The sequence below is a fragment of the Strongylocentrotus purpuratus genome, unplaced genomic scaffold (genome assembly GCF_000002235.5).
Source record: "Strongylocentrotus purpuratus isolate Spur 01 unplaced genomic scaffold, Spur_5.0 spur5_scaffold_5, whole genome shotgun sequence".
Lineage (NCBI taxonomy): Eukaryota > Metazoa > Echinodermata > Echinoidea > Camarodonta > Strongylocentrotidae > Strongylocentrotus > Strongylocentrotus purpuratus.
The window spans coordinates 6036968-6049761 of NW_022145611.1; the positions used below are offsets into that span (position 1 = coordinate 6036968).

General features: G+C 36.1%; 1 protein-coding gene across 1 annotated transcript; it reads right to left on the bottom strand.

The window, feature by feature from the left end:
• Window positions 1-2587: 2587 nt before the first annotated feature.
• LOC100892111 (probable 3-hydroxybutyryl-CoA dehydrogenase) lies at window positions 2588-12299 on the bottom strand. Its single transcript, XM_003730026.3, has 8 exons — window positions 12205-12299; window positions 8861-8997; window positions 8304-8409; window positions 7441-7535; window positions 6609-6705; window positions 5884-5982; window positions 4585-4695; window positions 2588-3455 (listed from the first exon to the last, which is right to left on the bottom strand). The coding sequence occupies exons 1-8, from the start codon at window positions 12254-12256 to the stop codon at window positions 3277-3279; spliced, it is 876 nt and encodes a 291-aa protein (XP_003730074.2). The 5' UTR covers window positions 12257-12299; the 3' UTR covers window positions 2588-3276.
• Window positions 12300-12794: the final 495 nt, after the last annotated feature.

Sequence of the window (12794 nt, forward strand, 5' to 3'; positions counted from 1 at the left end):
AGATAATCATATTTTGATAGTGAAACCTTTATCAATTATTACATCAGTCAATACAGAAAAAGGAAAATAGATATTCATATATTTTATATACAAGCATTTCTGAGGATATCAGGGGGTTGTTTCACAAAGATTCTAAGTCGAACTCATCTCTAAGTTGGACTTAAATATTATGGAGAGCCATTTGCAGCCTTATAATGAAATATATTCAAAAGCGAAAATTTAAGTATTTTAGACTTTTCATTAATTCCACATCAAGAACTTGAAATCTCCCATGATAATGGAAATATGAATGATGTGCATCAACATTTTATGCCCTTTAAAATAACTTTTACAAAAATATTTTCAAAGATTATGACGGCTTTCCATAATTGTTAAGTCCAACTTAGAGATTAGTTCAACTAAGGATCTTTGTGAAACAACCCCCAGGACAAGTAAAAGTCTCTTTTTTAGGATGAGTAGAAAAATGGAAGAAAATAATAAATGATAAAATGATTTCAAAATAATAAGGTAATCTTCAGTTCTAGTAATGGCATAACAAAATCACACAAGTCTACAAATAATAATAGAACACAGCTGAATGATTCTGGTAAAAAAAAAATGCATAAAAGCTCAGTAATACATGAAAAACAATCAAGGTATGAGTTTCTACCGCACCCATATTTTGTTTCCAAAGGAGTAAAAGTGAGTTGTTACATGCATTGAATGGAATTTTTTAGTAAGGTTTCATTAGTTTGGTTACATTCTGCTACATGGTCCAAACGACTGACATGTATATACTGGATGAGAAACAAATCAGAGTCAATTTGAGCCACTCTTCCTGAATCTTCAAATATATATTCCATAAATACCAGAACTCAACTTTAGCTTACAAATAATCTTTCACAAGGCCATCAAAGAAGTAGAATTTTTCACACAGGATATGTAATGTACCAGGTAATTATAGCTGAACTAAATAACATTCACTAAATGTTTTGTAGATTGTATAAATGTTTTTCAAGTATTATTCAATTTGCATATATTGAGGATAGTCAAAAGTATAAAACTGGTGCCAATTTTTCTGTTTTTCTCATAAAATGAGAATTACAAGTCACTAAAATTCTGATCCGATGTTGCTACTTGATTTTAGTAATGCACAGGTATATACTATTTACAGGAAACAAGCATAAATACTTACATGTACAAACAATTATAAATATAGTAAAAAGAAAAAGTATAAACTAGAGCTATCAAAGCTCTATGATTGTCCTTGTTGAAAAACTCAAAGCTGAATATTGAGACACACACAATGATGTACAAACAGACATAAATCACTCGTGGTAATAAATTATGCAAAGAGACACAAACGTTTAAGTAGAGAATAAAGCATTTTTGCACAAAGACTTAATTACATTCTGCATATATTTTAACATTTTATGATGATGAAATAAGTAAACTATTGGTTTTTTGCCCTCATTCTTGATAAAATAATTCAGAAATTTCTGGCAAAATACAAAGACTAAATCACATTCTGGATATATTTCAACATATATTTCAACATATATTAAGATAAAATAAGTAATCTATTGTAATTTTCAATTAAATAATTCAAAAATTTCTGAAAGGATGTTTGATGTTCATGTATATATATTGTATTGTATAATGTATAATGTATAATGTATAATATATTGTATAATAATGATAATAATAATAATAATAATAATACTAATAATAATAATAATAATAATCTTTTAAAGTCCACTCCAAATTTTATTAAGTTTAACCGAAAATGTAAATTCTTTTTGCCCAATTGATCGTGAGCCCGGCAGCCACTGAGCAGCGCCAGATCGACGTTGCTCTATCCCTGCACTAATGCCCTGTGACAAGGCATAAATGTCCATTTGCCACTCTGAACCCATGTGTAGTAAATGGGTACTTGAATGTAACATTGAAACTGCTATGCCAAGAGAGAAGATAAAGACATCATGTACAAGCCTAACTTCACAATTCTTATCTTTATTTGCAATATTTTTCTTCTAGTAACAATTGTAACAGACATATCATTTGGTCAGCCAATACTTGTAGATATCAATATGGGCAAAGCATGCAATGTCAAAAAACAGAAACAAAATCACCTACAAACACAGAAATCTCTGAAAGCAGCCTTCCATTGTCATAAGTCATAAATTGATACATTTAAAAATAACTAGATGGACCTTCGACTACCCACAGTTGAAAATGATGCCTCCGCCATGGAGCAATTTCACAAACCAAAACATAAGCAAGCTATTTGTACATACATAATGAGCCCTGTGACCTTTCACATTTGACCTTGTTATGCCACAATCTAATCAGTTCATTGGCTCTGCAAGATACATACATGACCCAAGTTTGGCAGGAATTCATCAATGGGTTCTTGAGATGAAGCGATCACAAGCTATTTTTGAATACTTAATGAGCCCTGTGACCTTTGACCTTGGATCTTGTGACCCCAAAATCTAATCAGTTCATTGGCTCTGCAAGATACATACATGACCAAAGTTTGGCGAGAATCCATCAATTGATTCTTGAGATAACGCGATCACGAGAACGGGATGGACGGATGTATGTACATACATACGTACAGACGGACCGACGGACAACCCAAAAACATGAATGCCTCTGGCTACTTTGTAGCGGAGGCATAAAAAGGTTTTGTCTTGAGTTCTTCATTGAGTAAAGAAGGAACACTTTTTTTTTGGAGAAGGCCACCCACTTAAAAAAGTAGTCATCTTTCACTACTCCTAAAAATACACCTTACATTAAATATATATCTACACATTATTGCACAAAACATTATAATATTCAAGATGTATTACCATACCTGCATTTAAAGTTACTGTTTCTACATTTTCTATTAAAACTTCTGGGTATTTACATCTACATGATAAGTCTGTGGAACAATGCTCTTAAAATTCTGGATAAATTAAACCTAGGTAAAAACTTTTGGTCGGTGAAAATACTACGAAAAAAATTCATAGTCAAACCTGTCTATAGCGACCGCCCAAGGAAAGCACAAAAAGTGGCCTTTGTAGACAGGTTCCTTTAGTACATGATTCAATGAGAAACCATTTTCAAGGGTAACAACAAATGTGGCCTTTGTAGACAAGTGGTCACTAAAGCAGGTTTGACTGTAGATTGCAAGTACTTGCCACCTTACGATACTTGCTCCCTTCTTTCAATCAGCAGCAAGTACTTTTGTAGCCACCATCCTTGGCAATGGGGTACCCTGTTTGACAACAAATCTCATGCCACGTTGCATCAAGCCGTGTACACGCGAATGATCTCCGAAATCTCCTTCCGGCATATCGGGCAGCTGTCCTGACGATTGACCAGCGACTTTGCACATTCGTGGCACGTGACGAGATGGTGGCACGGGCAGAGAAGGCAGTCGCGTTTTCGGTCCATGCAGATCGCGCAGTCGGAATCGTTACTCGTGGCTGAAAGGTCAAAGTGTGAACACAGAAGTCTGGTTAGTATGAACACCATGTATCATGCATGTGAGTAGAAAATAAAGTAAACTACAAATGACTGATGAGAGCGAAAAAAGGCATTCGCTTTTTGTAAATTGGTATGGCTCAATGCTCTTATAGCTCCCATTGGATGACTATTTGCAGCATCAGATAGGCAAAATCTGTTGTATAGGCAACAGATTTTTCTTGTTTCTATCAAAACGAACACAAGTCAAATATATGACTATCTAAAAGCTCCCTGGTCCCTAGGTCAATTTTCAACCCCCCCCCCTTCCCTCTATAATCGATGAAGAACACTTGAAGAAAAAGTTGTTTAAAAACTGATCCTGAGGTCAATGAAAAATTAAACCAAAATACAATGTTTCTGCATTTAATCTAGATACATATTGCAAAAATCAATGCTGACTGCATTCAATGTTGAAATGTTGATTCTCGTTTTGTTTTTAACTCCTTATCAAATAGCCTTCCTGCCAGAAAAATAGTACCAGTTGTGTACCAACATGGGAGTATGTTTCTATAATTACATATTATCCAAGAAACAAAGCAAAATCAACACCTAAACTTATAAGCAATAAAAAAAAGATGTCTCATTCATGATTTATTTAGGCCGTTTCAAAAGGCAGCATGTGGAAAAGTAATGCAGTCATAAAGGAATTAGTCATAACATTAATGGCAAGATGCATGTCTAAATTAAAATGATTTAAAAAAAGAAAAAACCTTAATAAAAATGTATTAGTAAGTTCATAATTGTGGGCAATCCACCGTATCTCATTGTTATTATGTTTTTATACGGAAATAAATACTACTACTACTTCTTGATCGTAATACTGCTTGATAGTACTGTCAAACCTGTCTGTAGCCACCGCCCAAGGGAAACACAAAACCTGGTCTTTGTAGACAGGTTCCTTTAGTACATGTTTCAATGAGAAACCATTTTCAAGGGAAACAAAAAATGTGGTCTTTATAAACAGGTGGTCACTAAAGCAGGTTTGACTGTATATAGAGCTTCCTGCCTCAGCAAATGCAGCTTATGCCTAAGGGTCTTCTGAAATTAGTAACAGGACTTGTAGTGTTCAAGAAATCTCCATTTTCTCACCACAATCATCGTCTTGCATGGGTGTCGTGTTGCCATCATGGCCCAGCCCTGGTACATCATTCAGTGGAAATCCTGCAAGGCCTCTCTGCCGCAGGATCTGCTTACGACGTGCTGTTTGAAGTACAGAATGGTAGGGTAGGGTGTTCAGCTGTGGCTCTGACACCAACATATTTACTTTAAAAACAGAAACTGTTCATATGCGGTAGGCTTACGGTTGCGCCATGTGAGAGAGGGGGAGGATTAGGGAGACCTAAAAAGAGCTATCGGTAATCTTTCTTTCTTGAGTGTGTGTAGTCTTGAAAAAGACTGTCGGTTATCTTTCTTAGCTTATAGTTCTAAGGAGAACTATAGTGGCAGTAGGGGAGGATGGGTGGTCCGAGTGGCTCGATGATTCGAACAGGTTGACTATCCATCCTGACCCACACCCACTCCAGAAAGAAAGACTACTGAGAGGACTACTTTTCAGGACTACACACTCCTCCCCTCTCTCACATTGTACAACCGCAAGCCTACTGTATATCTACATCACATGCAAGCCGGTACTTATAAGCAGCAGAGACTATTTAGTTCTAAAACTGTTATGACTTGTTGCAGACAGCCATGCAAGAAGCTTTCAGGAAGTGCAACATTTCAGGGTTGAATTCAATCATTTAGCAAATCTAAACCACCTGGGTAGTGTTTCACAAAGACTAAGAATATATCGACTTTAAGTTGGAATTAACTATGGCAGGTCGTTTAAATGCCACTGTTTTCTCTCACCGTCTACTGGCATTGGTCTCTCAAGGGATGTACGAATCATGGTCCCAAATCTACAGAATTTGCATTCTTTGATACTTCATCATTGAAGGGAAAAATATATTCTAAAGACCATAATGGTGAGAGCAACTAGTGGCATTAACAGCCTGCCATAGTTAAAGTCGGTCTTAATCTCTGTGAAACACTTCAATGTGATATTAGTGACATGAAAAAGTTTCTGGTTTTCCTGAAATCCCCCTACCTAATTCCTCCAGAATGCGAGTCCAAATGTACCAATGACAAGTCTTACTCATGCCCATAACATTCCATCCCAATAAGGCACAATTGTATAATTAAAACTGGCTCCAAAACCAATGCTGTATATATATTTCAAGCAAACCTTAACTAAGTAGCCCAGCTGTGGATATAATTTTCTGATGTCTCTTTACACCTACGTGCAAAATTCATTCATGCTAAATTGGGAATTACAGAGTTTGCTATGGGTGAGCTCTGACCAATACCATAAACTTCCATGCCATCGTCTCTAACATAGTTGAAACTTACCTAGTTTTCTTGAAGCAATCTGGATATCCGAGAGGATGAGAGGTTCCTTGCCTGACCGATAGAAGAGAGTTTTGCCCATCTTCTCCAACAGCTGCCTCACTGTTACAGAATCAAGAAAGTCTTGTTAAAAAAAGCAAGGGGGTTGAAAACAAGTATCGCCACGGTTGAACATCATCGCTGGTGCAACTGACTCCCCAAAGTTTAAATCTGCATCCTTTAAATTTCAAATAGTAAGTTGACTACCAATGCAGACAGAAACTAACACTGCCAATCAAGACCCCTGTGATAAAACAAAGAGAAGAGCTTTACTAATCATATCACTAGCATTGATTACTGAGAAATTCATACATTTATGAAAGAAAGGCTACTTCTAACAGAAGAAACAATAAGATATGGGACAGTATTTTGCAATAGCAAACATAAAAATACATACAAATACAAACAAAGAAAGAATTGAACTCAAACTATGATAAATATTATCATTGTTTTTAGTCAGTTCAATCTAAAGGTAGACTTTCCAATAAACATTAGCAACCATATCCACAATGATTCTTGACTTTACTACATGTATAGAAAAAAAGTTCACTATAATGAAATTCAAGAATGAATTGTAGTTACCGTACTTCGATATTCTGGCCATAGGATTTTGTTTACATACAATGGAATAATAAGAGAAGTTGTAGAAAGTTGGAAAGAAAGTAAGTAAATAAGTGGATGAAGCTAACCTTTCTCTACATTATCAGGTGTTGTGTGTCTGGTGGTGGTAATCTCTACTTCAGGTATCGTGTATACAGGATGGAGAAATCTTAGGTTCATGATCCTCTGTTAACAAATATATTTTAGAAAGACACAATCTGTATAATCACTTTTTGTTAAAGTTAATTGCACCTACATGTAATGTATATATTCATCACAGATAGTAAAGTACCACATTTTCAATAACCTAATGAACTGAAATAATTGAAAACATTTTTTTTTTTCATTTGAAGTTAAAAAAACAAAATATTCTTTTTTTGTCTGATTTTCCTGTAACCACCCAGGTGAACCTGCTAATATGAAGGTTAGGAAATACAACCACAATTACATGATGGAATCATTAAAAATGTCATCGACCACATACTAATTTTCCTTTATCACATACAAATGGGCTAAATCCCATGAATGCAGACATTTTGATAGAAATGGCTAAAGTTGAAATTATTTCCATTATTTCCTGTATTGCTCCAGCAACAATCTAAAATCTAAGCACTTTTACACTAAGTGTACAACCAGCATAATGGTTAATGATTGTTTTACCAAACTACTACTAAGAAAGCAAATATGCTTGTAAGTAAGCAACCAGGGGACTGACAGCTCTAAGTCCTCTCCAAGGGACTTGGTAATGAGGATTGATTCCTTACCAAAGGGCACGAGCACATTGGCTTGGTTTTTAACCCAGGACCTCTCGATTACGAGACCACTGCTCTACCACTGAGCAAATGTCTAAAATCTTTTAAGGTGCACTTTAACACTAAATCTACAAACAGCATGATAAAATTTATGGATTCTATACTGTACCTCTTTGCAATTTGCCCTTTCTGCAATGTCGTCAATGTTACACTGAAGAGAGTTACTGCCAATGATAGCATCTGGTTTACACATCTGAGTCAACCCTGTCCAAAAAATACAACAAAATCAAAAGTTACACAATTTATTGCACCATATCAACTGAAAAAAAAACTAATCACTTTCATTAATTGTGCAGACGGGCCAGGAATTGATAGGAAAACTGTGGTAACAGCAGTGATTTGGCCCCCTTCTATTCTTCTGAGTGGTGTTATAGTAATAATAATAAAAAAGGTGCTTGTTTCTTTTAGATCATGAAATCATCTGTCTTTTAACTTTTATCAAAAATTCTATCATAGTTGTAATCAGGTATCAATATCCACATTAATATCCACATTTGGGGAATTTATAATAAATAAAAAAATGATTTTTTTTTTTTTTCTTCAAAAGTTGAGTTTTGAATGCATACCGGTATACGGTATTTATAATGCCATTGGGATTGATGGGAGGAGGAATGGAGAGAGGAAAAGAAAGACAGACAGAAAGATTTTTTTTTAAGAAAAAAGATGGGAATGCTTGAAATGATAAAGAGACAACTTATTGTAGATCAATTGATTTGTAAAATTAAGGAAGAATGAACAGTGTATGCTCAGAGAAAATAAAAGGGGCAACTTTGCCATTAATGGTAACTACTGTTGAGCCCTGTTACCATGGTAGTTGCCATTGATGACAAGGTTACCATCAATGGTAAGTTTTATGCAACGGGCACAGAGTACAAAAGTACCAAAATAAGATTGCTAGAAGTGAGTGAAATCAAGAAGAAGAAAAAGGACAAATGGAAGACCTTCACATAAAGAGTAAAAAATGGTCCTTACTTTCAAACAATTCTTTCTTGACATCTATGTCTTCTATCACAGCCTCGAAGATAAACTCTGCATCTTCCACCGTGTCCTCCAGCCGACTCATGCATAACACTTGACCCTTGACACCACGCAAAGAAAAACATACAAGGTTCAAAGGTTATGAAATGTAAGTTCTGTTTAAATCACAAGTCTCCCCTCGTTCAAGTTCAAAATATTCCTACACACATTGATCACATTCTTCCTCATACAGCATACCGTAATAAGACAATATGGTCTGTACTATCAACTAATTATAGTTCAGGGGCAGCATAACCATGTTATTACTACTAACCATAAAACTTCATAATTACAATGAGTAAATACATCACAATTTATTGGTGTGATACATGTACATGCAATGATACTTTTTGGATATTCACTTGAAAAAATAAACATTTCTCAAATGTACACACTTTAGCAGTTTTATTATCAAAGATTTACATATAAAATTGCATTAAAAAAAAGACTTTGTATCAAATATATATATTGGTAGCAGTTATTGTTTAGTTTTCTATGAAATCATTAATTACCAGAAATTTGTGATGTGTCATCAGCCCATCTCTATGTAAATCTTCTTTGTCCTGGTCTAAAATTTCCTGAACAGTACCGAGAGCTGACGCGTTGACATCAAAGATTTTCACCCTGTGCCCATGATACGCCATGCATCCTGTGATGGAAAAAAAAAAAAAAAAAAATCAACGTGGGTCTAATGTGATCGATATTTGTATTTAATATGATGACATTTAATTTCTTTTTCTTCTTCTTGTTTTGAATTTACAAATTATAATACTCAAGTAACTTCTCACCCACTCTTTGCATCCAAGCTATGGATCAATCATTAAGAATCGAACTTTCAAGTGATTGTTTTTACTTCAGTTGAGTATTACATTGTTAAATTTGGGTTAGAACATGTTCCATCACATCGGGTATCCATGTGCATAAATTCTAACATGAGACTAGATCTCGATCCACCTGTTTCTGTTTGGGGAACAGATCTCAGCAACGATAGACCTATCTATAATCTAGTCAAAAGACAAAACAAATAACTATACTCGGCACTCAGGGGCGGATCCAGCTGGCGGCAAGGGAGGGGGCCGAATGGGGGCCCAATTCGTGAGAAAATTATTTAGCACCGAATCAGCCAGCCGGCAAATCAAGGGAGGGGGGGGGGGGGCGTCTTCTTTTTTTTTGTTTTGTTAAAGGTTACCCTTATAAGGGGGGCCAGTGGAGAGGGCCTGTGCTCCCTGCCCTACATCCACCGCCGTACCCGTAACACTGGCAAGTTGGTGATTACCATCATGAATACAATTTAGACCGTCTCTGAGTTAGACTAGAATATTACCATGATTACTATCTTGGGGTCGTATTCTGAAAACGATAAAATTATCTTTTATGTTAGGGAAAATTTAAATGCACTTTGATTTGACTTTGCTTAGACCACGCCTTGCTAGGCACATTCATGGGGCACTAGAGGGCGCTTTGCGCGCGTACGAAAATCTGAATGGCCTTGCTGCGGTGGGTCGGCAATAATCAGCCCAAAACTTGGATATGGGAGGGTGGAAGGATATATCTTTTTTATAATGTTATCTGGTCTTACCCTTAACCATCCTATGTTTAATCTATGTAGAAATAACATGCGAGTATGATAAGAGAAACATCGGGCCCATTACTGATGCAACTTTTAAAATATTAGCCTAGAAATGACCACCAAACGGAAAAAATTGACATTTTTTCCCGACAAATCTTCATAAAATCTGATTTATAAACAAGTCACATCTAGGTACACTAATACAAATACGATTTTCTGAAAATTCAGGTATTATTTTTTAAGTTTCTTTCTAGTATATTTCTGCGCATTGCAGCGCCAATGTTCTTCACTGCTTCAAAATCACCCTTGAAATATTTTTTTTGCAACGAATTTGTTACGAGGTCCGCGAGTGTTCCCCGTTCCTTGTGTGTTGAAAGTTTGGTAATACATAGTTTGCATTGACTCGCGCACGAAAAAATGGCTCGAAAACAAATGTCAAATGAAGAAATAAACAAGCTTTTGTATAGTTATAAGAGTTCCACCGAGGTTTCTTTGTCGATTTAATTTATTATATAGTCTCAATTAGAATTCAGAATTATCTCACTGAAAAGTTAAGAAACCGACGATGTTCTCGATCGTAGTTATTTTCATTTTGCCAGCAGCCGATCTAGCGTTGTTTGGGCAAAAAGCTAGGCCGCTGCCTTCCCATCGCAAACCTTTCCGAGTCCCGCTAAAATGGCGCGCTGCGGAGCTACGAAGCTGCGTTGGTATCGCTGCAAACTCTCAGCCGGCTAGCTCCCCAAGACGGACCATTCGCGGTATGGCGAGATTGTGTGTGTGAGGTACGATTTTGGATTCGAGAACGCACGTAATGCAACCGTGCGCGTCATACTCAGCTGTCGAATGTCTACGACCAATTTTACATGTACGATTTTTAGTACAGATACTTGATCAGTTTTCTTCTTATATCTTTGGTTTTACAACATTTAAAAATATAATTTCTTCAAATTTGCTCCTGACTCGGTTCAGACTAATTGTGTGATGTGTTTTCAAGTCAATTTTTTGAATATATTTTTTTGCATGAATTTGCCTAGCCTTGCATAGATCTAGACTAGATTTTCTACCCGGTGGGGTCACTCCCCAGCAGAAGGTGACACGTATGACCGTTACCACAAATGCAAATAACCCCCTTTTGCGGTCAATTTCAAGGACATTTTGAGAAATTCAACCCCTTTTTTACGTAAAAACAAGGACAAAATCGTACTTTGGAATACCCCTATTTATAAGATTGTAAGGACACTTTCGCAAATTTACCCCTATATCATATTTCAAGGACAAGACATTATACCATTTTTTCATTATAACATAAAGGTGTCCAAGACCCGAGTCCTCAAATTACTTTTTTTTTCCATTAACATAAAGGTGCCAAAGACCAGAGTCCTTCAATTACAAGTTCACGCACAAGTAATAATCAGTTCACCATAATACTGATGACATCTTTCAACACAACATGCATTGGTGCTTGTATTTGTAAAGACATTTTCGCATCATTCATTTCCAAATGTAATGTTCTAAAATGTCATATACAATAATTAACAAAATTCTTTAAGAGTATAGGCCCATAAAAAGTTTCTTCTGCGTGAAGATCTCCTTGTACTACTTTTATCTTCGGGATTTCGTTTTGGGCTTACTGTGATCCGGATTCTGCCATCATCATGGGCTCCGATAATTTTTCTTCCTGGTTTTCTCTTTTCCCTTTTCCTGACCCCTATTTATCAATTTCGAGGACACCTGTGCACCCCTATTTTCTATATTTCGAGGAATATTTTGTCCGCGGACATTGCTTGAAATTTACCCCTTTTTCCGCGATTTTGGTAACGGTCATGCGGTCCGGAAGTCACATTGAGTGACCCCACCGGGATTTTCTAGACCTCTAGCCTCTAGGGTCTAGATAGGTCTAATACCTATTAACAATCTATTATTAATAGGCCTAATTGTATGCATGCTGCACCCAAACTCAGCTAACCACAGGCCACACACTGTAAGACAGAAAAATTAGTCAAATCGATTGAGATATTTCATAAAATTCAAACAAGAAATAGTCTATGTTTTTAAATAGTCTACTCAGACAGCTACAGAGCTGAGCCTCCCGCGCTGAAGTGAAGCCCTTGGCTTAGCCGCGGTATCCGCCCAAGGCTGAGCGAGCGGGTGGGTCCCTGTCATGGTCCAAGCTCGCTGAGCTGAACGTCGACAGATAAAGTGATCACGACGGGACTGCTCGAATATCAGCCCAAAATACGATTTGAATGACACCAGTACAATAATATATAATGACCAAATGTTTACCTGCAATTTTGGTACCCATGAGACCGCACCCTAGTACTGCTATTTTCACCATGGTTCAAAACATTCGATAGACTTTGGAAAAAATCCAAAAGGAATCAAGTTAATTGTTTTGGAAATGGATATTTAGGCAGTCCTAGTTTATCAGTTTTCAATTGAAATATTTAAATTAAAAATGCATTAAAAAAACTAAGATTACAATAAATGTATTATATAAAATAATTCAAATAAATTCTATTCATTATATTAGTAAGATTGTATTAATCTGTTGGATAAAGGTATATATTTTATAAACTTGTAATGATTTTACAGTTTTGTGTCGTCTGCTACACATTCAAATTCAAGCAAAAGTTGCCCTTAATAGTGTTTCATGCTACTTGGTGGGTATAGTTATATTGCAAAAAATGTTCATATTGTTCATTTAAACATAAATTGAACTAAAAGTTGAAGAAACTAAAATAGGAATTAAATAAATCTCCATATGTAATTTTGTATTCCGTGTAGTATTAGATCCACACACAAAATAAGCGCGCGCCAGAGCCAGAGCCTGCAGCTGGGAGACTCGCACGGACTGCTGTACTGTAAACATGTAG